The 23,468-nt window shown below is 40.4% G+C and overlaps 4 protein-coding genes across 6 annotated transcripts; 1 reads left to right on the top strand and 3 right to left on the bottom strand.

Moving 5' to 3' along the window:
- Window positions 1–872: 872 nt before the first annotated feature.
- Window positions 873–2,279, bottom strand: gpx2 (glutathione peroxidase 2). Its single transcript, XM_015970235.3, has 2 exons — window positions 1,725–2,279; window positions 873–1,598 (listed from the first exon to the last, which is right to left on the bottom strand). Exons 1-2 carry the CDS (start codon window positions 1,944–1,946, stop codon window positions 1,245–1,247), a joined length of 576 nt encoding a protein of 191 aa, XP_015825721.1. The 5' UTR covers window positions 1,947–2,279; the 3' UTR covers window positions 873–1,244.
- Window positions 2,280–2,422: 143 nt separating this feature from the next.
- On the bottom strand, window positions 2,423–7,960 carry LOC107392433 (ras-related protein Rab-15). Of its 3 annotated transcripts, none has more exons than XM_054741561.2 (7): window positions 7,485–7,960; window positions 5,331–5,391; window positions 5,178–5,238; window positions 5,018–5,095; window positions 4,860–4,949; window positions 3,192–3,257; window positions 2,423–3,119 (listed from the first exon to the last, which is right to left on the bottom strand). In XM_054741561.2, exons 1-7 carry the CDS (start codon window positions 7,621–7,623, stop codon window positions 3,024–3,026), a joined length of 591 nt encoding a protein of 196 aa, XP_054597536.1. In that variant the 5' UTR covers window positions 7,624–7,960; the 3' UTR covers window positions 2,423–3,023. The 3 variants fall into 3 exon arrangements, with proteins under 3 accessions (XP_054597536.1, XP_054597535.1, XP_015825719.1); XM_054741560.2 differs by having other exon boundaries at window positions 2,423–3,100; window positions 7,485–7,939; XM_015970233.3 differs by having other exon boundaries at window positions 2,423–3,100; window positions 7,500–7,912.
- Window positions 7,961–8,356: 396 nt separating this feature from the next.
- LOC107392435 (protein max) lies at window positions 8,357–14,182 on the bottom strand. Its single transcript, XM_015970236.3, has 4 exons — window positions 14,003–14,182; window positions 11,444–11,551; window positions 9,587–9,710; window positions 8,357–9,497 (listed from the first exon to the last, which is right to left on the bottom strand). Exons 1-4 carry the CDS (start codon window positions 14,036–14,038, stop codon window positions 9,313–9,315), a joined length of 453 nt encoding a protein of 150 aa, XP_015825722.1. The 5' UTR covers window positions 14,039–14,182; the 3' UTR covers window positions 8,357–9,312.
- Window positions 14,183–16,838: 2,656 nt separating this feature from the next.
- Window positions 16,839–23,003, top strand: LOC107392436 (hepatic sodium/bile acid cotransporter). The gene is made up of 6 exons (XM_015970237.3): window positions 16,839–16,963; window positions 20,922–21,356; window positions 21,443–21,647; window positions 21,832–22,010; window positions 22,536–22,735; window positions 22,873–23,003. The coding sequence occupies exons 2-6, from the start codon at window positions 20,956–20,958 to the stop codon at window positions 22,911–22,913; spliced, it is 1,026 nt and encodes a 341-aa protein (XP_015825723.3). The 5' UTR covers window positions 16,839–16,963; window positions 20,922–20,955; the 3' UTR covers window positions 22,914–23,003.
- The last annotated feature ends 465 nt before the right edge of the window (window positions 23,004–23,468 follow it).

A 23,468-nucleotide genomic window follows, 5' to 3' on the forward strand; every position in this document is an offset into this window, starting at 1 on the left:
GTGAAAGGTAAAGTTTTATATTTTAAACAGTGACTCATCACTCAAACATAAATAATCTTTCATGAGTTTTTTTTCCTGATGGGTGCAGGAGAGGCCCCAGTCATAACTCCTCTAGTGCAGTATTTGCATCTCCCTAAAGGTAGAATTGCTCATCTGACAGTCAAACACAGACAAGCATAGCTGTGGGGAATAATCATGTGACCTCATGCATCCTGTCAAAACAAACATTAAAATAGGATTTGTAAAGACATTTTGTCAGGCTTCAACCATCAAATATAGTTCAAGCAAAAATATAAGCTAAAATAAGAGTAGTGTCAACAAACTGTTCATCCCACTATTGACCCGCAGCGACAGACATTAAGGCTCTGCCAGGCCAGCGTTGCCTCCTGTGGCTGTGACATCATGAGCTGATGTGGATGTGAGCGGATGTGCAGGAAATCCAACGTTAATCTGCAGTCCCTGCAAACAAAGCCCTCTGCACATAGAAAAGCAAAGCTGGATGAGGGCATATCACACAAACGCTTTCCTAAATGCATGACTTAGGACTTGTCTTTAGGCAGCAATGTGGCAGTAATGCTGCATAGACCACTTGTATCAGCAAATTTCGCTTGCAGCTCCAGTAATTTATTGTTGAAAGAATACCTCAGAGACTACAAGGGGAGACAGCAGGCTGTGGCGCATCATGCTGAACCAGGAGTGGAGAATTTTAAAGGTAAAAATAATTTCATGCATATCTGCAGTGTTTTAAATCCCATTATTCTGCATGGTGCAGAATCTTTCATTTGTCTTTTAATAGAATCAAAAGAGCACGTGTGTAGTGTGGCATTTAAATTTGTGGACCAAAAAAATAAAAAATACATTTAAACATTGGGTTAATTTTAGCCCTTTATTTCAGTGCAAACCCAACTGTGTGTTCAGAATGTAAATTCATGAAAGCACATCATTTTTTTCCCTGCTTGGATTGATGAGTAGCACCATCTGCTGGGAGATCGAACATAAAACAAGACACTTTAAAAAAAAAGGAGGATAAAACCATCTTCTATAAAATTCTTGTTTTCTTTTCTTTGCATTTAATCAATTTATTTCTTCACATCCATCACCATTAAGCACTTACAAGGTCTCAGATGACATTCCCTTTACTTCTTTTAGAATATCACCCTCATTCATTAAGGCTTAAAAGTGTGGAGGGCAGAGTGTCGGCTTTGACAGTTACGGATGAAAAGCCATTGAGGCAGGGGCTATTTTTAGGACTTGGTTAATCTTAACAACCTTTGAATGTCAGGCTCTATGTCAATGGTGGGGAAATTCCTGCTGTATCTCTTAAAGGGCTCCCCTTCCGGCCCGATGAGGAACTTCTCAAAGTTCCAGGAGACATCCATCCTGCTGACGGGGCTCCAAACCAGAAATTTTGGATCCTGCATGAGGGAGCTGGGGTCGTCGTCGGGATAGGGGAGTTTGCTTTTCAGATAGGCGAAGACGGGGTGTGTGTTTGCACCGTTGACGTCGCACTTCTCAAAGATGGTGAAAATGGGTTTGAAGCCACTACCTGGACGCACATGCTGAAGGCAGTTCAGGATCTCCCCATTGCTGCAATTCTCCTGCAGAATACATTTAATGATGGCATTTAATAATGCACCTTTTCCCACCTAATTTCCACAAAATCACTCCTGTTGTATCATCCGTTTCCAACGCTGCATCACTGATTAAAGAGCTGCTGAACTCACCTGGTACCCAAACTGGTTACAAGGAAAGCCCAGGACCACCAGCCGATGGGGGTATTTGCTCTGTAGCTGGTTGAGCTCGCTGAAGTCCTGGGTGGTGGTGCCTCAGAGCGAGGCCACATTCTCAATGAGGACCACGCGTCCCCTGAAGACATTGAAGTCCACCGAGTCTCCCTCCAGCGAGGTAGCTCTCAGATCGTAGAACGTCTTGGCGATAAACGACATCTCTGCTCCTTAACTGCACAACTGGAGACAGTCTGGAACCCCAGGTGTGTGAAGGTATCCAAAGGTTTGATGACGTGACTCTCGGAGCAGAAAGTTGCCTTTCAGAGGTGTCAGGTAACCCAGCAGGAAACTGATCCGACTCCAGGTGACAAACTGGATTCTTTTAGAAGTTTTACAGTAAACAATATAAATGATGTAAAGTCAAATAAACAAATGCAAAATAAACATTCTCATCTTTAAAGATATATTCAATATCCTCAGACTAAATTTGATAACTAGGAGTCTTAAAGCTGAAACCAGCAGGTGTTCCTGGATCTTTTGGGATATCTGTGACACGTATTCGTTTTCTCAGTCATCACTAATTCATCAGTGATCACCTGCGTCTCCTAGAATGGGATGAAAAATGAATGCATCTGCCTGAACTCCCTGTGCACCTGATTTCATTACAGCAACCCTACAGGAATGACTCAGCAAGATTCGCATCCCCAGTCTTCCAATATGAAAACGGTCATTTTATTAACTTGGACATAAATATAGTTCCCACTATTTCCCCAAACCTTCAAACATCTTGAAGATAACATGTTTGATTCTTTTTTTTTTTTTTTGCCGTAATATGGCTTCAACACATGCTGTCACTTTCATACTTAAGAAAGATCATTCAGCATGTGAAAAATGACCTGCTCCTGTGTGGTTTCAGTGACTTGTTCCTGTTTCTATCAGTGTATAGTGGGTGTAAACTTCACTTTGAGCACCAAACAAGTGATCAAAGAGAAAAAGAGAGAAAAAGAGGATGCATGAACTGATAATTCTATCTGGTGTTAAAATTCCCTGATGGTGGCACTGGCAACAAACTGACATCTGCTGCTCACAGCATTCATCACCACAAAATAAAAAAAAAGAGAGTGAAAGTCATCCACCACCCTCCCAGTCAAGTCAGTCGTGTCACAAAGTTGAAGAAAGTTTAAGCTACAAGCTGTGGCGTGGTGACAGATTTCATGTTTTCAACAGGCACAGAACCTCTGAGCGCCATTATCAGGACTCCCCTTCTCCTCTTCCAGAGCAGCCTTGTCCAAATAGTCATCCAGAGACCCCAAGAGGTTGTCCACATTCCTCCTGTGAGCCAGCAGCACCAGCTCTGTCATACGGATGAATAACTGCAAAGAAAAAATGCCACTTGAATAGATTTTTCTGTTAATACGTTTCCCATAGCGAAATATTTTCCGAATCATTTTCAGTGTGAATTACCTCATTGATGTTGCTGCTGGTGGACGCGCTGGTTTCAAAGAACTCCATCCCATAGTGTTCTGCTAGCTATACGATTCAAGTGGATATGTTGGAAATCAAATACTGTTGGGATACGTGGTTTAAGATATTTTAAATTAACTTTAAATATGTTTCAATGTTACTATCTGATCCTGCTCTACGGTATAAAGAAGGTAATGTTACATAAATTATGTTTCCCCTAAGTCCCTTCATTTGGCATCTACAGCAAAACAAATCATCCACACGAGCCTAGACCAATAGATCATTTGCATATCCACAAGGTAGAGCTGTCACTCAACGAGAATGTGCACCGGTTCCCAGCATGCACTGCAGGATGGCGCACAGGCAGCATCACACCCCCACCTGACTCGAACTCTAACACAACCTGCACTGAATGAATGTTAATCTGTAAACTTCACGCTAACTGTGGAAGAGGAACGAAAATGGATTTATCTTTAGTCGATTGGAGCAAAGTGATTAGCTTAGCATTGGACAGTTGTTTTAGCCTGCTGTCGCCTTGGCTGGGGAGAGCTACGAATGCCGGATTCATGCTGGTTTTAGACGTTTCCCTGCTCTGCAGTTTTGATTGAAAAAAAGTAATTAGCGGCTCCTGCAGAACCCGGTGAAGGCTGAGGAGATAACTCAGCAATTAGAATCAGGCGTGTCTGAACAGGAACATATCAAATGCATTACTTGTCCATTGGTGCTAGCTGTGCATGCACAGTAAAAGGCGTGGCTTGCAGCTCCTTACAGAAGGTAAGCTGGAACAAAAGCGACAGCTCCTTTTCCTCTCCTTGATGGCATCATGCCATTGACCGCAGCTTTAGAGCAGAAATCCAGAGGTTTTTTTTTCCTCTGACAGCACCTTCTATAGGCTGAAAAATGTTTAGCACTTTTAAGCCATTCTCCCTACTTCCGTATTCATGGCCGGAAGCAGGGCGTATAAGGCACACCTGTGCACTACTCATGATGTCGGATCAGCATCTTGATTTGGCACACCTGTGAGGTGGGATGGATTATCTCAGCAAAGCAGAAGTGCTCACCACCACACATTTAGACTGATTTGTGAACAATGTTTGAGAGAAATGGTAATACTGTGTATCTGGAATGAATTTTAGATCTTTAAGTCCATCTCATGAAAAATCGGAGCAGAAACAAAGGTGTTGCGTTTATATTTTTGTTGAGTGTAGAAGCCAGTAGTTTGCCCTACAGTTCAAGCGGTTGTTTCTCTGACATTATTGAACGGAGAACCTCTCACACCAGCGGGGTTCTGCTACAAAATGTATGTATCCATAATGAGTGGAGGACCCAGGTAGATGTGGAAGTGTGGTGGTTTGGGGAGACAGACACCTGAATGGTCCGGTCGTTGGTTTCCGACCGAGCAATGTTATTGGCTGAGATTTTTGGACATATCCGAGAGAACCACTTGTTCTCCACAAAATATTTATAGCTAGGCTATGTTAGAACATTAAGAGGCATGAAAAAATGTTTTCGCTTGTAGCTTTTAGCTTGTTTTGCATATTTGCAGCTGTAGCTTTAAATTCGAAACGACACAAATCCCAGTTTTGGGAGGCAGTTTCCAACATATTTGCATGCTTCCTCACATGAATGTTTAAAAATTATACATCTATTTAATGGAATGACTCAAACCTTATATCCTTGATCCTTTGTTACTTGCCTCCTGAACTCGTTGTCAGCCTTATTTCCTACCAGGACAGTCTGTACATCATCTGGGGCAAACTGCAGCAAACAAGAAGCTACATAAGTTACGGATATGTTTACGGCTATGGGAGCACTTATTGCCTTACTTCATCTACATCACTGGCCCACTTCACTATGTGCTGAAAGGACAGATTGCTTGTGATGTCATACACAAATACAATGCCCTGAAAAAGACACATTACAAAGAAAATAAAAGACTTGAAATGTGTAAGTTATAAATATAAAGTTATGTGGGTCTTTTCATACCTGTGCTCGCCTGTAGTACTGTTTGGTAATGGTCTGATACCGTTCCTGTCCAGCTGTGTCCCTGCAAAGAAGACAAAAACCACGACAGCAAAACTTTAAATGATGTTTGCCAGAATTTCATTTTTATGTAAATACATCACTGCACAAACGTACCAGATCTGCACTCGGATCTTGATTCCATCGATTTCTACTGTTTTCATCTTAAAATCAACACCTAAAAAGAAGAAAAAGAAGGGATCATCAGAAAAATATTAATCACTGTTGCTTCAATCTGAGCATGTTTAAAGAAAAGCACATTTCCCTCCTAATGGTCACTGTTGCTGCAGTTTCTTAACCAGTTAAGTCATTAGAACGGCTGGTGGCTGCTGTTTCTGGCACCAGATCTTAGGTTTGCCTTTTGGGACAGATCCAAACTGTAACACATGTCACTTATGTCCTCCTAACTACATGTTCTGTCTCCGTTTTGGACATCTGTCCATGACACACACTCAGTCATCACATCTGCCAGCATCCAGCCTTCACCCTTAGCTGCCCTGTTTGACGTCCTTCCCACTGACATCTCATTATGTTTGTTGAGCATGTAGCACTTCGTCCACTGACAGCTGTCTAAAAGATGTCCTTGTCCAAACGTCTCTGGAGGAAATAAAACATTTCCTTTTTGGATCAAAATAAAAATAGCATTTTACCAATTTCCTGCCCTTTCCACCCCACCACCCTTCATATCTGGACCTCATTTTTCTTGCACTAAATCTTCATGAGAAATATTTTTTAAATAATAAGGAACTCATTTAAAAAATGTAAACACTCCAAAAAACACTAATTGGTGGCAAAAATAAAAAAAAACTTTGTCGCTCTTAACGTGATCCAATTTGTGGAGACTTCATGGCTGTTGCTCAGAAAGACCATTATCTGTGATACTAGTGGAGGCGGTACTGTGCACAAAAAGAGGGGGTGCAGCTGATGTAGAATAAAGTGTGGGAGGGATTTTCTGCTTGGTAACAGTGGAAGGAAGTTGAGAAATGTGAGTGAACAGCAGGAGCTGCAGAAATACTGGTTTGTGTTCAAACAAAGGCTGGTCATTGTTCTCACACCACAGCTAAGGGTTTACTCTGAAACACATAAAACCTCACTGTGGGATGCTGGAGTGGGCACGTGTGCAAAAGCCTTCGTCTAAAAACAGAAACCACGCCTGAAATGCTGAGGAACTTCAGATTGAGACCAATTAAATTTATAACACAGTTTAAATATATGAGAGGCGGATGAAGACTTTTGCACAGTGGTACCAATAGTTATTTATTAAATACAAATTTGTGAATAATGATGAAAACTACCTATCATGCTGAAGAAAATATAAAAACGTTCCAGTTTTTCATCATTAAAACGGCAAATCCTGAAAAACTTCATTTCTGCTGAGATTTTATCGAGCAATAAGTTATTTAATAGATGTGAAGCTGCTTTAGATTGTGGAGCTATTAAAATTACTGTACAACAACATCATCTTTAAATCTGAAGTAACTTTCTACAGAAAGGTCATGAACAACTCATGCATGCTGTAGGCCTTTGAATGGCTTCAGTTTAGAGAAACGGAGATTAGCTCTGACCCCTGAACGACTGGCTAGTCCGAGTGCTGCGAGTTACTGAGTTTCTTCTTTCTTAAAACTCTTTATATAATGTAATATAATATAATATAATATAATATAATATAATATAATATAATATAATATAAAGTCAGAAACAATAATCAGGACCGAGATGCTGATCATTTTCTGCCTACCCTGAAGAACAAAAGAAGAATTGCAGCCTCCAGCTTTTCCTCAGTAATTAATGGAAGACACAAAGCCCTTCTGACAGCTTGGCACCACATGCTCTGCATGTCTCCTGCTTCCTGGAGCAGAAATAAACGGGCTAAGCAGAAAATAATTATTGGGCATCATTATTTCATGTTCTGTAGTCCCATGTTAAACTGTGCCCATGCTGATAAAAACAAACTCTTGAAAGAAAAAAACTAAATCTACAAATTATAGCTAACCACGTCCCAAGTCACTGATCCAGGAAACAGGAAAGGGGCTGGTGCTCATGTGTTCATCAATCCACATAAGTGGGATTTGTGGGAATAATCATTAAAAAAGACCAGAAACGGGGATTTTCCTGTGGTAAACACATTTCATTTTTAGGTTTAGAAAATGAAAATTGTATTTTAAACAGGACATCTAATTAAACTGTTGGGAAAATAAACAAATATACATTTTCACGTCAGTTTTTGCTAACAGCTGACGCGTAAAAGTTCAGTCGGCGCCTAAAACTTGCCTGAGGGCTTCTTACCGATTGTAGAAATATGCGAAGGATCAAATTCTCCGTCCGTGAACCTGCGTAACATGCACGTCTTTCCGACCCCAGAGTCTCCGAGAATGAGCAGCCGGAATAAAATATCGTACTGCTTCGCCATGACCCCCCAAAACCTAAAATATATCACAGAGCATGACTTTCTTCTCAGCTTCTGACAGGTCTTCTGATCTGATGCTGCGTTCACTGTCCCTCAGACAATCCCTCTTCAAGCTCTGAAGTAGTGGGTTAAAGAAGATAAAACATGTTCTTCATACAATTTTTGCTCCATTTTTTTATAGATATACTCTCATATATTTTCTTATTTCAAACTCTTAGTTGTTGACGAGTTTTCAAGGGGTCTATTTTTATGTAACTTACAAAATCCACATAAATACAAAGGCAGCACGGAAATCAGCATCTTTTAACCAATTACTTGCTTCCTGTCAGTTTAGGGGAAATGGTAACATTTCAACTACAAATATTACATTTTATGTAAAAAAAAAAAAAAGTGAAAATGTATAAGAATGAAGTTTTACCAGTCCAAGAAAGTAAATATTTGAAATTTCATTTTTCTAATGGTTAAGTGGATATTCACTTGACCTGATACAAATATAGTTCTTCCAGGCAGCTATTTTTTACAATAATTTGAAGGAAAAAAGACAACTCTGGGATATGCAAGCATCTCCAAAGTAGAGGGAAAAGGCTAAAACAAAATTAACTTTCCAGCACAAACTACGAAAAACAATGCAAACACATTTTTGCTGAATCATAAACTTTTCCTGAAACATTTATGTAATTTTGACACATTTTCAGAGTGACAAAAATAACTAATAAAATACACACTGAGCCATGAATACATCCAAAAAGGATAAAATAGTTTTATTTATAATCTCATAATAAAGGTATGCCTTAACTTGCAAGACAACCATTGGCAGTATGTACAACATACCTGTAATTTCCATGGAATGGAACAAATATTTATTACATACACACATTTTTTTTTAAACTTTTAAGATCAACATTCCCAGCGCAGGCAAATATTTCAAGGGAAGGCTTTTCATTGCAGAACTGACACCACTGGGGAGTATACAGTGTTATATACTACACACTGAAATGGACTTCCATGAACAAAAATTAAAGTCACTGTCCTATAACTTCATTGTGTAACATTCAGTATCAATTAAGTGATTTTTTTAAACATAACCACATGTATAAACTCTGAATAACTATTCAAAAGCTGTGAAAATCCTCTTGTAAATCAGTATAGAGATCAGCCATATGGATAGACTATATAATGGGGAGAAAAGGGGGATTTTATGTGATTCAAGTAAGTTCTCAAAGTCAAAAACTTCAGTCACCTACATCAAAAAGGAGGGCACACCTTGCATTCCAGGCATGTTTACTGAAAACAAATTCACATTTTTATATGAATATTAAAAACACTAATTCTTTCAATTATCATTCCATAAAAGGTGTTAAAATCTCACAATTCAACAAACTGCAAAAGTTGTTTTGTAGCTTTACTAAAGGCTCACGTGTCATTTCATGAACATGTTATCACAAGGTTTCAAAAGCATCAAGTCCTTCAAAAACTGCTGAGCTGCCTCACTTTGGGGATAATAAAAGTCATTGCTGGGTCACAAAAACAGGAGGAAACAACAAGGTAGAAGCGTTTTAATAAAACAGTAACAGCACCTAACACACTGTCTCCTTCTTGTGTCTTGGACTGATTTAAGAAGTTAGGAGCATAAGAAGACAGGTCAGAGATGCTGGAGCTGGTGGATGCAAAGAGTCTGGGGGGCACCGGAGTTTAACTGGCCTCCACACGCAGCTTCTTTCTGCTGGGCGGCTCCTCTGGCTCCGATTCGGAGGTGGAGTCGGACCCGCCGTCAAATGCGGACACTGCGCTTCCTTTGCGGTTTTTGTACAAGCTGCTGTCAGAAGAGTAGTTTGTCTGGAGTTGAGTGTTCCCTTTGGCCTTCTCCAGTGCACGAACTTAAAGGGATCAGCAATGAAAACAGAAAGTGTAGTAAAACGTTACAGTTACTGTGTGAATGTGTTCGATTAGGGATTGCTCCCATTACCTTGTTGCTCCAGCAGTGCGTTCTGCTTCTTTAAATCATCAATGTCCTGCTGGTGGGTGTGATTTTTTCTCCTCATGAACTGGATGTACTCTGTAGCTTTGTCTAATATCTGTGCTCGTGAAGCCTGTTGAGGAAGAACAATGTCTTAGAGCCATGCGACAACTTTGTAGTCGTTTTGCTTAATGCAAAATATAACAAATGCATCGAGACGCACGCAAATCCAGAACATCACAGGGAAGATGGATGTCTGTTCAAGGGAATGTTGTGTAGTTTTCTACCTTGTTACCATTACATGAGGCTTTAAAACAAACTGTTGAGTATTGCACTGGAATGAACTGCGGTGTGTTTAAAAAAGACAAGGCTTCAGCATAAATAAGCATCTGATGCAAAAGTGACATCATTTCATGAAAAATGTATTAAACTGATTTTTTTCTAACTTGGGTGCGAAATGCAAGCTCAGCGATGCGTCACTTCCCACAGGAAGCTCTTCAGACGCCAAACAGCAGTGAAAGCGTACCACACAGCTGGTCCCGCGAGGTCATGGTGCCTCGGGAGAATTGCAAGATCTTGGCAGTTAAAGTAGCTGTTCTGTTTACTTCAGCTATGGAGGCGTCAAACTTAATGGCATACTTTTCTTACCTAGAAAAACAATGGGAAATCTGCATGTGGCTTTTAGTTTGAAAGTTTCCAGATGTTTTACACGGCTCCTGTGTTTGATTTCCTGTCCGACTCAATCTGAACAACTGAACTTGACGCAATCTGGAAGAACAGCGCATAAAAATAAACTCGAGGTGTGAACGTAGAAGAGCAACGGAACACTATGCTTCTGGGACGTGTGCAAAATTCACCACTTTGCAGCCGCTGGAAACACACCCATCGACTATAACAATGACTATTAGCTGCGTGCTATGCTTAGCAGACGTTACGCAACACCTAACCCCAAAATTCCACTACCTCCGCTCCGCCCCCGCCTTCTGCAGCCGCTCGCTTCCGAACTCAATTTTTACTGGTACCCGCTCTACAACGGCTCCGCTCCGGTGCGGAGACCTGAGGTGGGCAAACAGGCATGCGCGGGATTTTCGAGATCTTGCGATACAGTCCGAGCAATAAACGCAGAAGTTATATCCAAACACCCGTTGTGTGGGAGAAGCATCGAAATGAACTGTTTAATCTGCCCATCATTTGTGTTGACAGATCAGCAGTGTTTGGATCAACTAAGTGTGACTACTTTGATAGTGGAAACTATATTTATGGCTCATTTTTGTGCATTTAAAGTTCTGCCGCCATTGATAGTTGTTAAAAGTTGTTAAACCTGTGCATATGAAACAAAAAACGCTTTTTGTTATTGATTTATTGTGAAATAATGGAAGCTGTGCTTGCACCCTTTCCTGTTGGGCGGTTGTGATTTCTGTCCATCGACTGCGGAGGTGCTCCGGCGTCCGTCAAAAATAGAATTGATCCTATTTTTGCCGGATGGCGGAACGGTGGGCGGCGCACTGCGCCGCACAGCCGCAGTAGTGGAACAGCTCTGATTGACTACAACGGGACCGATTTTGCTGCAGAGTTCGTGCCGGAGCGGAGGTAGTGGAATTTTGGGGTAAGTGTCCGGTAAGTCGCTGCACTCACTGGGGTGAGTTTTAGTATTTAACTTCTCAACTGTGAGCTCATGTTTCCCTAATTCTACAAACTGAAATAACTTTGATTTCTGTCTACAAAAGGATTACTCAGATACTACATGCAATCCCAATAATAATAAAAAAAAAAAATGAAATCACACATCAAATGTGAAAAATAGCTACAGATTGCTAACAAATAATATAATTATTTTCTTCACACTGTGAATTCACTTCCCCTTACCTTCTCCCCTTGTAATGAAGGCACAGAATCTCTTAAACCATGAAAGCTATCCTTGATGTGGTCCCTCCGTTTGCGCTCCAGCGCATTGTGATGTGCTCGTTTGTCTGCCTGCAAAAAAAAAAAAAAAAAAAGAGTAAACAATTTTATAATTCAGACATTTTGTAAAATCAAAACAAAACAGATCCCATGAAAATGTACTCATATTTGCTGGACTCCGTTACTCTGGCCTTACAATATCATCTCAATCCTTATTTGCATTCAAATAAACAAACAGCACACAGGTCGTTGTCTAGCTGACGGTGTGTGTGTGGAGTGAATGCAGGGAAATGAATGGGTGTTTCATGAGTCTTTATTTGTTTATAAATAATTCAATATTAAAAAACGACCAGGACTAATACAGTTTATATTCAAAACTCAACAACAAATGAATCATCAATAAAAATGTTTGCAAGGATGCTTTCATTTGGTCTTTCCTGCCAGATCACTCACTCACACTTCCTCTCATGGCTAAACTTGTGCATGTTGTGGTCAATTAAAAATCAAAACAAGAATAAACACACACATTTTAAGCCTATCAAACAATATGCCTCAAGTAATTTTCAATTACGATCTCAATATGCAGTTTTGTGATATGTTTGTGATATATTTCCACATATGGCTCTATTTCCAAGCATCAACAATTCTTGGAAACAAAAACAACTTTTTGTGTCCTCCGTCAGTGCTTGTACATCCAAGGTTCTTCAGCAGCTTTTCTCTGTTTTATTAAGCACTCAGAAATGTTTGTTTATTTCACCACTAAACAGCCTAAATATTTTAGGTTTTACATGGCCAGAAAACTTCTAGGGAAACTAGGGATAAGCCAATTTATCAGGCTGACTTTACCGTTCTTTTGCAATACCGTTTCATTGGCTGATATAGAAAAAATGGTAACTATTGGCCCAATTTGCCTCTTTAGTGAGCCAATTTAAAAACAGGCACATCCTTGGGTCAGTATGACTGCTACACAGATGCCTTTTCCTGCCTAAACAGCTTCTTTCCTTCAACTCTGCTAAACTCAGCTAAGCTACTGCTAGCAGGTAGTCTCAAATTAGTGTTAATTTAGCATGCAATAAGGCAGAAAACGTCTAGTCATCAGAAGTGAAAATCTGTAAAACAAATGGCAGCACATATCGGCCATCTGCTGTGGTATGTCGGTATCGGCAACAGAAAACCCATATCGGTTGATTCGATTAGAAGCACACAAAACAGATCATAATGAATAACGTAGCAGTCTGGAAATTATGTGATGCTCTTGTTTTAATTTCTTGTGGTGTCTCTGACAATAAATACCATTGAGTAATTGTGTTAAGTAACAGTTTGTTTAATATTGACCAAAAAAAAATTGTGATTATGATTTATTTGCCCCCATGATCCAGCGGCATTAGAAAAGACATTAGCACACAACTCTGTCAACATGAATTTATTGTGTACACTTGTTAAATTGCTTCAACAATAAGGGCTCAACTTGTCAACAAGTGCACGCTTCCGGCAGCTGCATAAGGATCTAAAGCTGCAACTCAAACAAATGTGGGGAAAGAACAACCCCTAGCAAAAATGGGATTTTAGCATAATTTCCCACTCTGACAAAGCTTTGTGCACGTTTCTGTCCTGCAAAGTCTAAATGAATCTACTGTCTGCTCGGTCAAATCAATTCATATCCTCCACATATGTATTTTTAAAGCCATGATGCATTTTACATTCGTGCAGCTTTAATGGAGATCGAGCGACGCCAGCCAGTGTGTAGAGAGGTCGGATGATACGTGAGATACCAAATGGGTCAAAGAGAACATCGAGTTCTTCATGCCTATCCAGTTTAAAGAGGTTGTAGCCAAGAAAATAAGACAGGCGATTGTAATCTTATGTCCGATTTTAAATGAAACACGCATTACAGAAACGGTTGTGACCAGTGCTTAACAGGCCTGGTTAGTATGGTGACGTGTATGGATCAACCTCATATGTAGTTTTTTTTAATGAAACGCTCGCAAAGCAGAGTTTAAAACACGATTGGGGGAAAACATGAAACATTTTGTTTAAAGGGAAACATATTTAAATGTTTCGCCGAGCTGACCTTCCTTACAGCAACAGCTTAGCTCTGCTGTTCGTCTAGTATCTCGTTTTCAGTTTCGATCACTTCAGTTGCGTTTCAGCGAATTTAACATTTTCTTCTCTTTAAATGTGCTAAAAACGGCCAAGATGTAATAAAAAATAATGATTTAAACAAACGGTTGTGTTTGGAGAGGGGGAAAGCTAATGTCGCTGTTTCTCTAATGCTGTGAAACAGGGTAGCTTATTCGACAGCCTCGTCTCATGTGCTCGATTTTTATTTATTTACCAAAAGCCCGAAATAAATAAAATCAAACTAAACAACTTCCACAAGTGGCAGGCCAAACGTTAAAAAAGGAGTTAGCCAGGAAGCTAACAAGTTAGCACAAACACACCAGTGGGGGGTAGGGATATTTATGTAGCCTGGTCGGCTAACAGACCAACTAGCTAAAACAAGGAAGAAACTGAAACACCTACATCGCTGTCGACTTCGATGTCATCGTTTTCACTCATTCTTCAGTAAAAACAACCTAAAAAGAAAACAGGCAGCTGTCAAAACAAAGTGCAGCGACAACTGGAGGTGACCACAGCGTAGCACAGAGCTCCTGCTAAGGCAGAAACATGACATGCAATCAACCGTTTTTCTCCACGTGACTCGCCTACACATGGAACGGAAAAACACACACAGCGCGTGCGCTTTAAAACACGGAATCGTGGGAAATGAAGTATTTTGAACAATACTGCCCTTGGGGGCGATTTTGAAAAAAAAAAAAGACAGAAATTAATTTTATTAGATATATCAAATTATTAAAATTTTATTTCCATGTTTGATCATTTTTATTGATTTCATTCCGGAACTGCGCTGCTCTGGGTGGCTGCATGTTGGAGTATCACCAGTGAACTGAAGAATCTGCTAAATGAAAAAAAAAAAGAGCCTTCAAGGAGGGAGACAGGGAATTATTGAGGAGTATACAGAAGCAACTGAAGATCAAGATCAGAGACAGCAAGGAGGCATACAGGAAGAAGCTGGAGAACAAACTACAGAGGAACAATAATAGAGATGTCTGGTCAGGGATGAAGATCACAGTCTTCAAGCAGAGGAAGGATTGCACAGATGGCAGCCTGGACACAGCCAATGAACTGAACAAGTTCTTCAATAGATTCAGTTCAGGAACAAACCCAGCATCCTCCTCGCCTGTCCCCAGCCAATCAGACATCCCATCCTCCTCTGATCCAACATTTTTCTGTCACACGCCAGCTCTTTTGTCCTCTAACACAGTCATGGAATCTTGTGGTTCTATAAATCTATCTTCAACCAAGTCAGGAGATGCTGCTGCCCCATTTATCTCCCCCTCCCACCTATCTATCTCTAGAAGTCAGGTGAAGAGGCAGCTGGAGAGACTGAACAGGAACAAGGCTGCAGGTCTAGATGGTGTCAGCCCCAGTGTACTGAAGGCTTGTGCAGAGCAGCTCTGTGGGATTCTGCAGCACCTCTTCAACCCCAGCCTGGCCCAGGAGAAGGTTCCAGTCCTGTGGAAGACATCCTCCCTTTTTTCCAGTTCCAAAGAAAACTCGCCCATCAGTCAATGACGACTACAGACCGGTTGCCCTGACATCCCACATCATGAAGGTCCTGGAGAGACTCCTGTTGGTACACCTGAATAAGCAAACTAGGACATATCAGGACCTGCTGCAGTTTGCTTATCACCATGGAGTTGGAGTTGAAGATGCCATCATCCAGCTGCTTCAACCAACCCACTGTCATCTGGACAAAGCAGGCAGCACTGTGAGGGTCATGTTCTTTGATTTCTCTAGTGCATTTAACACAATCCAGCCTGATGTACTTTGCCAGAAACTCCAGAAGACACAGGTGGGGGCCTCAACTATCGCCTGGATTAAAGACTACCTGACAAACAGACCACAGTTTGTGAGGCTGAAGAACTGCACATCAAACCAGGCGATCAGTAACATTGGAGCACCACAGGGGACTGTACTCTCACCATTCCTTTTCTCCCTGTACACCTCAGTCGACTTCCAGTACAAATCAGAGGCCTGTCATCTACAGAAATACTCAGATGACTCTGCAGTTGTCGGGTGTATCAGAGATGGACAGGAAGCTGAGTACAGAGAGCTGGTGGAGCGCTCTGTGGCATGGTGTGGAAACAATCATCTGACCTTGAACATGAACAAAACAAAGAAGATGATTTTAGACTTCAGAAGAAACAGGGTGGAGTCAAACACCGTTTCCATCATGGGAGAAGAACTGGAGGTGGTTGAGGAATACAAATACCTTGGAGTTCACCTGGACAACAGACTGGACTGGAGAAAGAACAGCCAAGCTTTTTACAAGAAGGGACACAGCAGACGGCACTTCTTGAGGACACTTAGGTCCTTCAATGTCTGTAGCAAGATGCTGCAGATCTTCTACAAGTCTGTTGTTGAGAGTGTAATCTCTTCAGCCATCGTCTGTTGGGGTAGCAGCATCAGAAGCAGGGACCTGAAAAGGCTCAACAGCCTAATAAAAAGCCTGGTTCTGTTCTGGGGACGACTGTGGAACTGCTGGAGGAGATAATGCAAAGAAAGATTCTCCAGAGAATCAAGAAAATGATGGACAACCCTGAGCATTCTCTTCACAAGACTGTCCGACAACGGAAGAGTGTCTTCAGTCAGACGCATCTTCAGTTTGGCTGCAACACTGACCGCTACTGGAGATCCTTCCTGCCAACAGCCATTGTAATATACAATAACTCTTTGATGACTTGTTATTATTATTCTGAGCTACTACAGCAATCAATTTTCCTCTGGGATTAATAAAGTATTTTTGAATTGAATTGAATTTTAAAGATAACTGTGTTTCATTCCTTTGGGAATGACAATTTATGAGCTGAAAAAAAGCAAGATTAGGAATTAATTCAAAATACTTCATAAGTTAGGTGTGTGAGAATCCAATCATTATACCTTAAATGCTATTTAATACATTTTACAGATAAGAGCAGCAATCTCTAATTTAGTACATCTTGTTCGGCATGTCAACCAAAACACAGCAGTTTCCAAAACATGGAAGAGAAAGTTTTGTACTTTGAAAAGAGCAGTAAGTCCTCCAGGAAAAATGTTAATTTGTTAATCTAATGAACGAAGCATGCCTTAAGGTGCACTGTCAAGCTTGCTGATGCCAAACTTTTCTTGCAGAGCTCCAAAACGCAGGAACAAGGAGAGACAAAGTGGAAGAAAATGTTTAGTAAACTACTCCCAAAAATTCATTCCCTCTAATTTTTAACAAGAATTTCTCAGTTGTGCTTGTTCCTGTTTCCTCCTGCAGGGTTTACCATCCATGTTGTCACGAGACCATGTGACAAAGGGGCTCAAATACAGAGAAGAGGGGTCAGACACAAGAATGTGTGGGTGAGTTAGTTGGAAGCTTCGTGGCCAGAAATGGAGGTAAGAAAATGCATTTTTCCACATATCATTACATTATGATTCAGTTATCTGATATAACTGACTAATCTTATTACAGTGGAGCAGTCAAATATTATATTGTTGAAAAGCATCTTTTGACTCAGGCGACCCACATTATAAACTCATTTTGTTTGTCTTTGTATTTAGTTTGACATTTTTAAGAACAGAGCTCATTTTATTATTTGGCACTGAGTGTGTAATGCTTTTGTAGATGCATGACCGACCTCGAGCTGCAGCAACAAAAAGGCATTCTTTAAGTCTCTGAGCTATTTGAGTAAAAGGAGATTAATTGCACTTGGCTCAGCAACCAGTTTAGCGAAATTTTGAAACTTTTTTATTGTTTAGATGTATTAAGTTTTACATCTTACAACTAACAAGCTGCTTTCATTAAAAAAAGATTGTTACCATGGACTTTACGCAAGAAGTAGACAGTTGTCATGCTGATGCTAAAACCTGACTGTATATTAATGTTAACAGGTGCAGAGAGATTTGCTGTGTTTGTTTGCCATTTTCCTTATCCAGCTAAATTAAAGCCAGCCTTTGAAAATTAACGAAACAATACGTGTTTAATGTATGAAACATTGTTTTTCATTCATCTCATAAGAATAAGAGGTACTTTGGTCTAAAATACTGTCATGTGTAAAGGATGGGTAGTTTACATCTTACTTATGAACCATAAAATGTGAGATTCCATAGAAATATGAAATATCAATCTGATGGATCTTTGAATGTTTTAACCAGAAGATCAGAACTTTTTATTGCAGGGATTAAGTGACACTTCGTATTAACTCCAAGGAAAGAGAGAGAGTCAGGTTTAAAATAGTTAAGAGATTTATTTCTACACAATTTAAACAAGACTAACTTAAACACTCGGTGCACTGATGGAACTAAAGTGGAGACGCAAGATGAATGATGGTGTGTGTGTGTGTGTGTGTTATTATCAGAACCAGCGGATCCGGAACAGCATTTAGTTCTGAGCGGGAGTGAATGTTTCGCTCTAAACTTTAGTAGTAGATTTATAACACACATGAAACGCCATCTGTCGGTCTACGTCGTCTTGGACCCTGCTTGGTACCGAAGCCGGTAGAAAAGCAGCCGTGCCGACCAAACTAGTCCTGGAATGCTTCCAGGTCACGACAGGTTATCACTGCCATCTCCGAGACCCTGAAGGGGTCATGAGCTTCAGCTTTTATTCTGAAGGAACCATTGAGGAGTAACTTGCAACAGATTTTATCCAGCTTGTGGAGGTTCTTTTTGGCTGAAGAGGAAGTCCTGATGGCCTGTCCGAGACTTCTCTGGAATGCTTTGAACTAAAGAAAAGATGTTGTGGAATAGTTTTTACAAGTGTCATATTTTGGTTTACTGGCAAATCAGAATTCGACATGCAAAAGAGGGTTTATACAAACACCACAGAAAACCACGCCTTGCGCCAGAAACGAAGGTTCTGATTGGATCAGACAAAAGGAAATGTCGTGTTAATTTAGCATGACGTGTCATTAGTGTCTAGTGCAAATGTCCAAGATTATAATAACTTGTAAAATACTTCTGATCACAGGATTATAATATCAAGTAATAACATTGTCATTTCACAGATTGATTGAACATTGGGCTCACATTATTATTGGTAATAACAAAGTTGTTGATTATGTTTTATCAAAAGAGTTCTTCGTCTTTGTTTTGCGCTGTAACAGAGGTGAAGCAGTTCAGATGAGCAGAGTGCATGAAAGACCTTGGCCACTATCTCATGTAGATTAGGCTGTCAGAGACTTTATGTCTCTGCTCGAACAGACGCAGCAGATCATGACCTTTAGGTCAAAAACAGGACATTCGTGACACTACACATATATATAATAGACAGAGGAAAGCAGAATATTGACACCAAAGCGCCCTGCAGTGTAGGTTTTTAAGTCCTGCCCACTTGTTAAAGAAATGCAACATAGTCCCGATTAATGACAGCAAGTACCCCTCATATCCTTTTTCTCCAGATGCTGACTGAAATTAATCCACACACGGCGTTCCTTAAATCATTCGATAATATATTCAAATGAATTTTTCTAATGTTTTAGTTGTAATTAGCTATCTGATGCTTAAAAAAACTGCATTTAAATGAGATATTTTGGTTTTGAACAATAGAAAACAGAGAAGATGCTGCTGTGGGTGGAAATGGCATTCTGAATGAACTTAAGACTGATATCTAATAGAGGTTATTTGGAATCTAAAACCATTGCTAAAAAGATTTACTTCCCTAACAAGTGACTCAATAGGAATCTCCTCTCTACAGTAAGAGCGCTGTTACAATTATAACATTGTTTGCACACACACACACACATACACACACACACACACACACACACACACACACACACACACACACACACACACACACACACACACACACACACACACACACACACACACACACACACACACACACGCGCGCACATACACACACACACACACACACACACACACACACACACACACACACACGAGCAGGACTGCCTTCACAGATGGACACGTCTACTCAAAGTTAGACATCTGGCTCCAACTGCTCTTCTCTAAGGACACTTTACTGCGTTTTGGAAAACAAGGTAATGAAAAACTTGTATTTTAGTCGTGCAGTCTCCTGCACACACCCCTGTTGCATTAACACAAGCAGCAATTGCTTAACTGAAGCAAATATACGAAACATAAAATCTATTCAATAGGTGCAAATAGTTTGAAGTTTTGAAAGAAAAATTTTAATAACTATTTTACAAAATATTCTGAACGATTCTCAAGAATTTAAAGATTAATTTGTTTTTCTAAATTAGAAAGACAAAAAGCACTGTTGGGAGTTTGATTACCACCTGAAAGCAAAAGTCATTTGGCTGTTTAGTGTAAACATTTATGAATAAACTTTTCTGTCCAATAAAGAACAAACCAAGACCTCACAGTTAAGAGTTGTTTGTAACTTTTGTGTTTGAGACTTCTACCCACCATGCAGAGTTACAGCTTGTTTTGCTCCTCTTAGGAAGACGTGCCATAAATATTAAGAGCCAAGTCCCTTTTGTGACTAAACTCTGATCTTGCAGTTGATTTATGGTAACAGACATGTTACTGGGTCAGCTAAGAGGAAAAAAGAAGGCTTACTGTCTCCGAGTTTGACCAACGGGGGATAAATTTGCCACAAGGGCACAAGAAAGTGACCCATAAGTTCTTAAAGAGGCACAACTCAGGAGTCATGCTGGAAACACGCCCAGAGATCTCAGGTCAGCCTCACTGAATAAGGTTTCTAATGGTTGCCTGGGCGTCTAAATGTGCTCACATAGATCTGAGACTAGCTCCAAATAAAATGGCACTAGGGGTATTTGTAAATCCGAAACCATGGTCTCGAGTCGTACAAGGGTAGAAGGCCTTGTTGAGGGCAAATGCAGGAGTTAAAGTATCTCAGGGTCTTGTTCATGAATGAGGGAAAGCTAGAGCAGGAGATTGGTGCTGCATCTGGAGGCATCTGGTTCAGATGCCCCCTGGACGCCTCTCTGATGGGGTTTTCTGGGCACGTCCAACCAGCAGAAGGCCTAAAGGAAGACCAAGGACAAGTTGGAGGAACAAAGTTTCTTGGCTGGCCTGGAAATGCTTTAGAATTCCCCCCGGATGCGCTGGACCAAGTGGCTGGGAGAGGGAAGTCTGGGCCTTTCTGCTCAGGCTTGTACCCTGACCCCGGCTAAGCAGAGGAAAATGAATGGATGCATTTTTAAACACTTTGACCCTTAATCTTGTTAAGTGCAGTTCTCTTAACTGTAACATATCAAGTATCTGTGATGCTAACCCTAACCCCAACACCTATTTCCTGCAAATGGCAGCTATTCTTTTCTTTACTAAAGGCCATCTGCCTGAATAATAACTAAATCTAAATTTCAGAAATAAATCAACATTTTCCATTTCATTTGTGTGACAGATAAAAACCAAGACAGAGTCAAAGTAGAGCTGGGATGACTGGCACCATGAATGTGACAACAGGAAGTGTGGAGATAACTTTCACCTCTAACGACAGTGGCATCCCTGGCAATGGAAGCGTTGGTATTCTGAACATCCCCAAGCACATGAACACAGCCATTAATGTCTTGTCCATCATCATCCTCTTCATCACTATGATTTCCCTTGGCTGCACCATGGAGATATCTAAAATTAAGGTCCATCTTCTCAAGCCAAAGGGGGTGGCCATTGCACTTGTTGCTCAGTTCTGCATCATGCCCATCACCGCTTTCTCCCTGGCCAAAATCCTGCAGATGGATCCCTTTAAGGCTGTTACTGTGCTCATCTGTGGCTGTTGTCCAGGAGGAAGCTTATCAAATATTTTTTCACTCCTAGTGAATGGTGACATGAACCTCAGGTAAAGTTGTCACCTATTGATTCTTTATTTGTCACTTTGGACAATTTCATTAGACAATGTTTAATTTTAATTTGAAACTCTGCCAGTATCGTCATGACGACCTGCTCCAGCGTCGCAGCCTTGGGTCTCATGCCTCTGCTGCTCTACGTCTTCAGCAAAGGCTTCAAAGGGTTGGAGAACGCTGTGCCATACGCTGGCATCATAACCGCCCTTGTGTCCACACTGGTGCCTTGTGCCATCGGCATTCTCATCAATCACTATAAACCAAACTACTCGTCAGTTGTCACAAAAGTAAGAATCTGTAATCTAATTTCATCAGAATGTGTCCTTTTTATCATGTAAATCTGTTTTGTAAATGTGTCAAATCACCAAATTTCAATATCAGAGTACAATAATCAAATCAAACTTCATTTCTAAATTATGAAAAAAACTGCAAAGAAATAAACTGATCTCCATTTTATTATCTTTTTGACAGACTGGTGTCAGCATCCTGATTATCGCCACCATCATAATTTCTGTCCTGTCTGGTTTAGTTGTCAGAGATGTGATATGGATGATCTTCATGCCAGACGTCCTCTCGGTGGCTGCGCTGATGCCTCTAATCGGGTTTACATTGGGCTATGTCATGTCTGTCATCTGCAGACTCAGTCCACAGTAGGTGAAAACCCTCCTCTCTCTTTCTTCACTCACTTTAAACAAGATGGAATTATGCAACTTGCACTTTAATGTGAAAATTAAAAGTAATCCTAAATGCCTTTGCACAGAAAAGATGCTCAACCATTCAATAATCTCGAGCTTTAATTACTCTAAACAGGTAATAAAGCATTTATCAAGGACAGGATGTCGTGGCAACTCTGTTGTGCACATTTTGCATGAACTGCACAAACATGAAGAAACATGGTTTGCACAAGATGAGATGAAATAAAATTCTCAAATGTGCAAAACTGGAATATTTCTGTGTATTATAACACATATGAACGTTTGATAACCTTCAGAAACAAAAATCACAACACTGTTGCTTTTTTATGCCTTTTTCTAATATAGTTTGATTGATGGTTATTTTTAAGTCTTCTTAATGAACCACAGGTCCATGTGCTGATCGTTAGACATTTTAAATCTATAAAAACTCAGTTTAATAAAATAATATAAATGCATTAAACTGATTTTCCTCCCCTTTAGATGCAGCAGAACTATCTCCATGGAGACAGGATGTCAAAACATCCAGCTGTGCACTACCATTCTCAAGGTGGCCTTTCCTCCACAGGTCATTGGACCCATGTTTCTCTTCCCTCTGATGTACATCACGTTCCAGTGTACTGAAGCCCTCCTCGTGGGCTTGTGGTTCAGATGTTACCAAATACACAAGCCACCAGCTGAGGGTAAGAGCGAAAGCTGTCAGCCTGTTTATGTAACCGGACCGAGAGGACAGGGTCAAATGAGAGCATGCACCTTTGCAGATCTTTGCTGTTTTGATCCAGATAAAAAAACACTTCGGTTTCGTCTTTTTCCTGCACAGGTGCAAGTGTGCATAAACAAGAGGAGGTGAAACTGCCATGACAGCCATAAAAAAGGCCGGCTGGACCTGATCAGAACTGAGACACTGACTGAAGGACACAGATAAAAATAAATGTATTGTTCAAATAAGAAGATTGTTTATGTTTTGTTTGCATGCAGCATATCTAATGTAGTGCTGGGGTTTGCTTTTGTCCAATTTTGCTTAAACTATAAACAGAAATTCACAAAGGATTGTTTAATTGGCGTCTTTTAGACTCAAGAATCTTATAAAAGTTGTGTTAAAGCAGACATCTGTAGAAAAACTATATTCCACCGTAACTCAAGAACAGCCTTGAGCAGTCCTTTTGACGACTGCATATGAAGGTCATGAATTCATCTTGTAAGTTTATAGTTTCTGATCATGTTTATTTTAATTAGCTAAATAATGTTTTCCAACCTAAAATAACACCCAGATAGGCTGTTTCAGAAGTGCCCATGTTATCAGTCTTTCTAACAACGGTTCAGAGGTAGGGCCTGCACGACTTTATTTTTTTTAAAGTCGACAGTCAAGTAATGAAAGTCGAGTCGACTTCGACTAGTCGTTGATGACATCATACG

Source organism: Nothobranchius furzeri, chromosome 18 (genome assembly GCF_043380555.1).
Source record: "Nothobranchius furzeri strain GRZ-AD chromosome 18, NfurGRZ-RIMD1, whole genome shotgun sequence".
Classification (NCBI taxonomy): domain Eukaryota; kingdom Metazoa; phylum Chordata; class Actinopteri; order Cyprinodontiformes; family Nothobranchiidae; genus Nothobranchius; species Nothobranchius furzeri.

Bases quoted from the DNA above. Each gene is read 5' to 3' on its own strand.
- LOC107392433 (XM_054741560.2), bottom strand. From the start codon at position 7,623: ATGGCGAAGCAGTACGATATTTTATTCCGGCTGCTCATTCTCGGAGAC. The intron at 5,096-5,177 runs GTATGAAAAGAC...TGTCTTTTTCAG, and splicing joins AGTACTACAGGCGAGCACAG to GGCATTGTATTTGTGTATGA. The intron at 3,101-3,191 runs GTAATTCACACT...TTTTCTTTGCAG, and splicing joins CCAGCAGCAACATCAATGAG to TTATTCATCCGTATGACAGA.
- LOC107392435 (XM_015970236.3), bottom strand. From the start codon at position 14,038: ATGAGTGAAAACGATGACATCGAAGTCGACAGCGAT. The intron at 11,552-14,002 runs GTAGGTGTTTCA...TTTTTTTTGCAG, and splicing joins ACATCGAAGTCGACAGCGAT to GCAGACAAACGAGCACATCA. The intron at 9,498-9,586 runs GTAATGGGAGCA...GATCCCTTTAAG, and splicing joins CGCACTGCTGGAGCAACAAG to TTCGTGCACTGGAGAAGGCC.
- LOC107392436 (XM_015970237.3), top strand. From the start codon at position 20,956: ATGACTGGCACCATGAATGTGACAACAGGAAGTGTGGAGATAACTTTC. The intron at 22,011-22,535 runs GTAGGTGAAAAC...CCTCCCCTTTAG, and splicing joins ATCTGCAGACTCAGTCCACA to ATGCAGCAGAACTATCTCCA. The intron at 22,736-22,872 runs GTAAGAGCGAAA...TTTCCTGCACAG, and splicing joins ACACAAGCCACCAGCTGAGG to GTGCAAGTGTGCATAAACAA.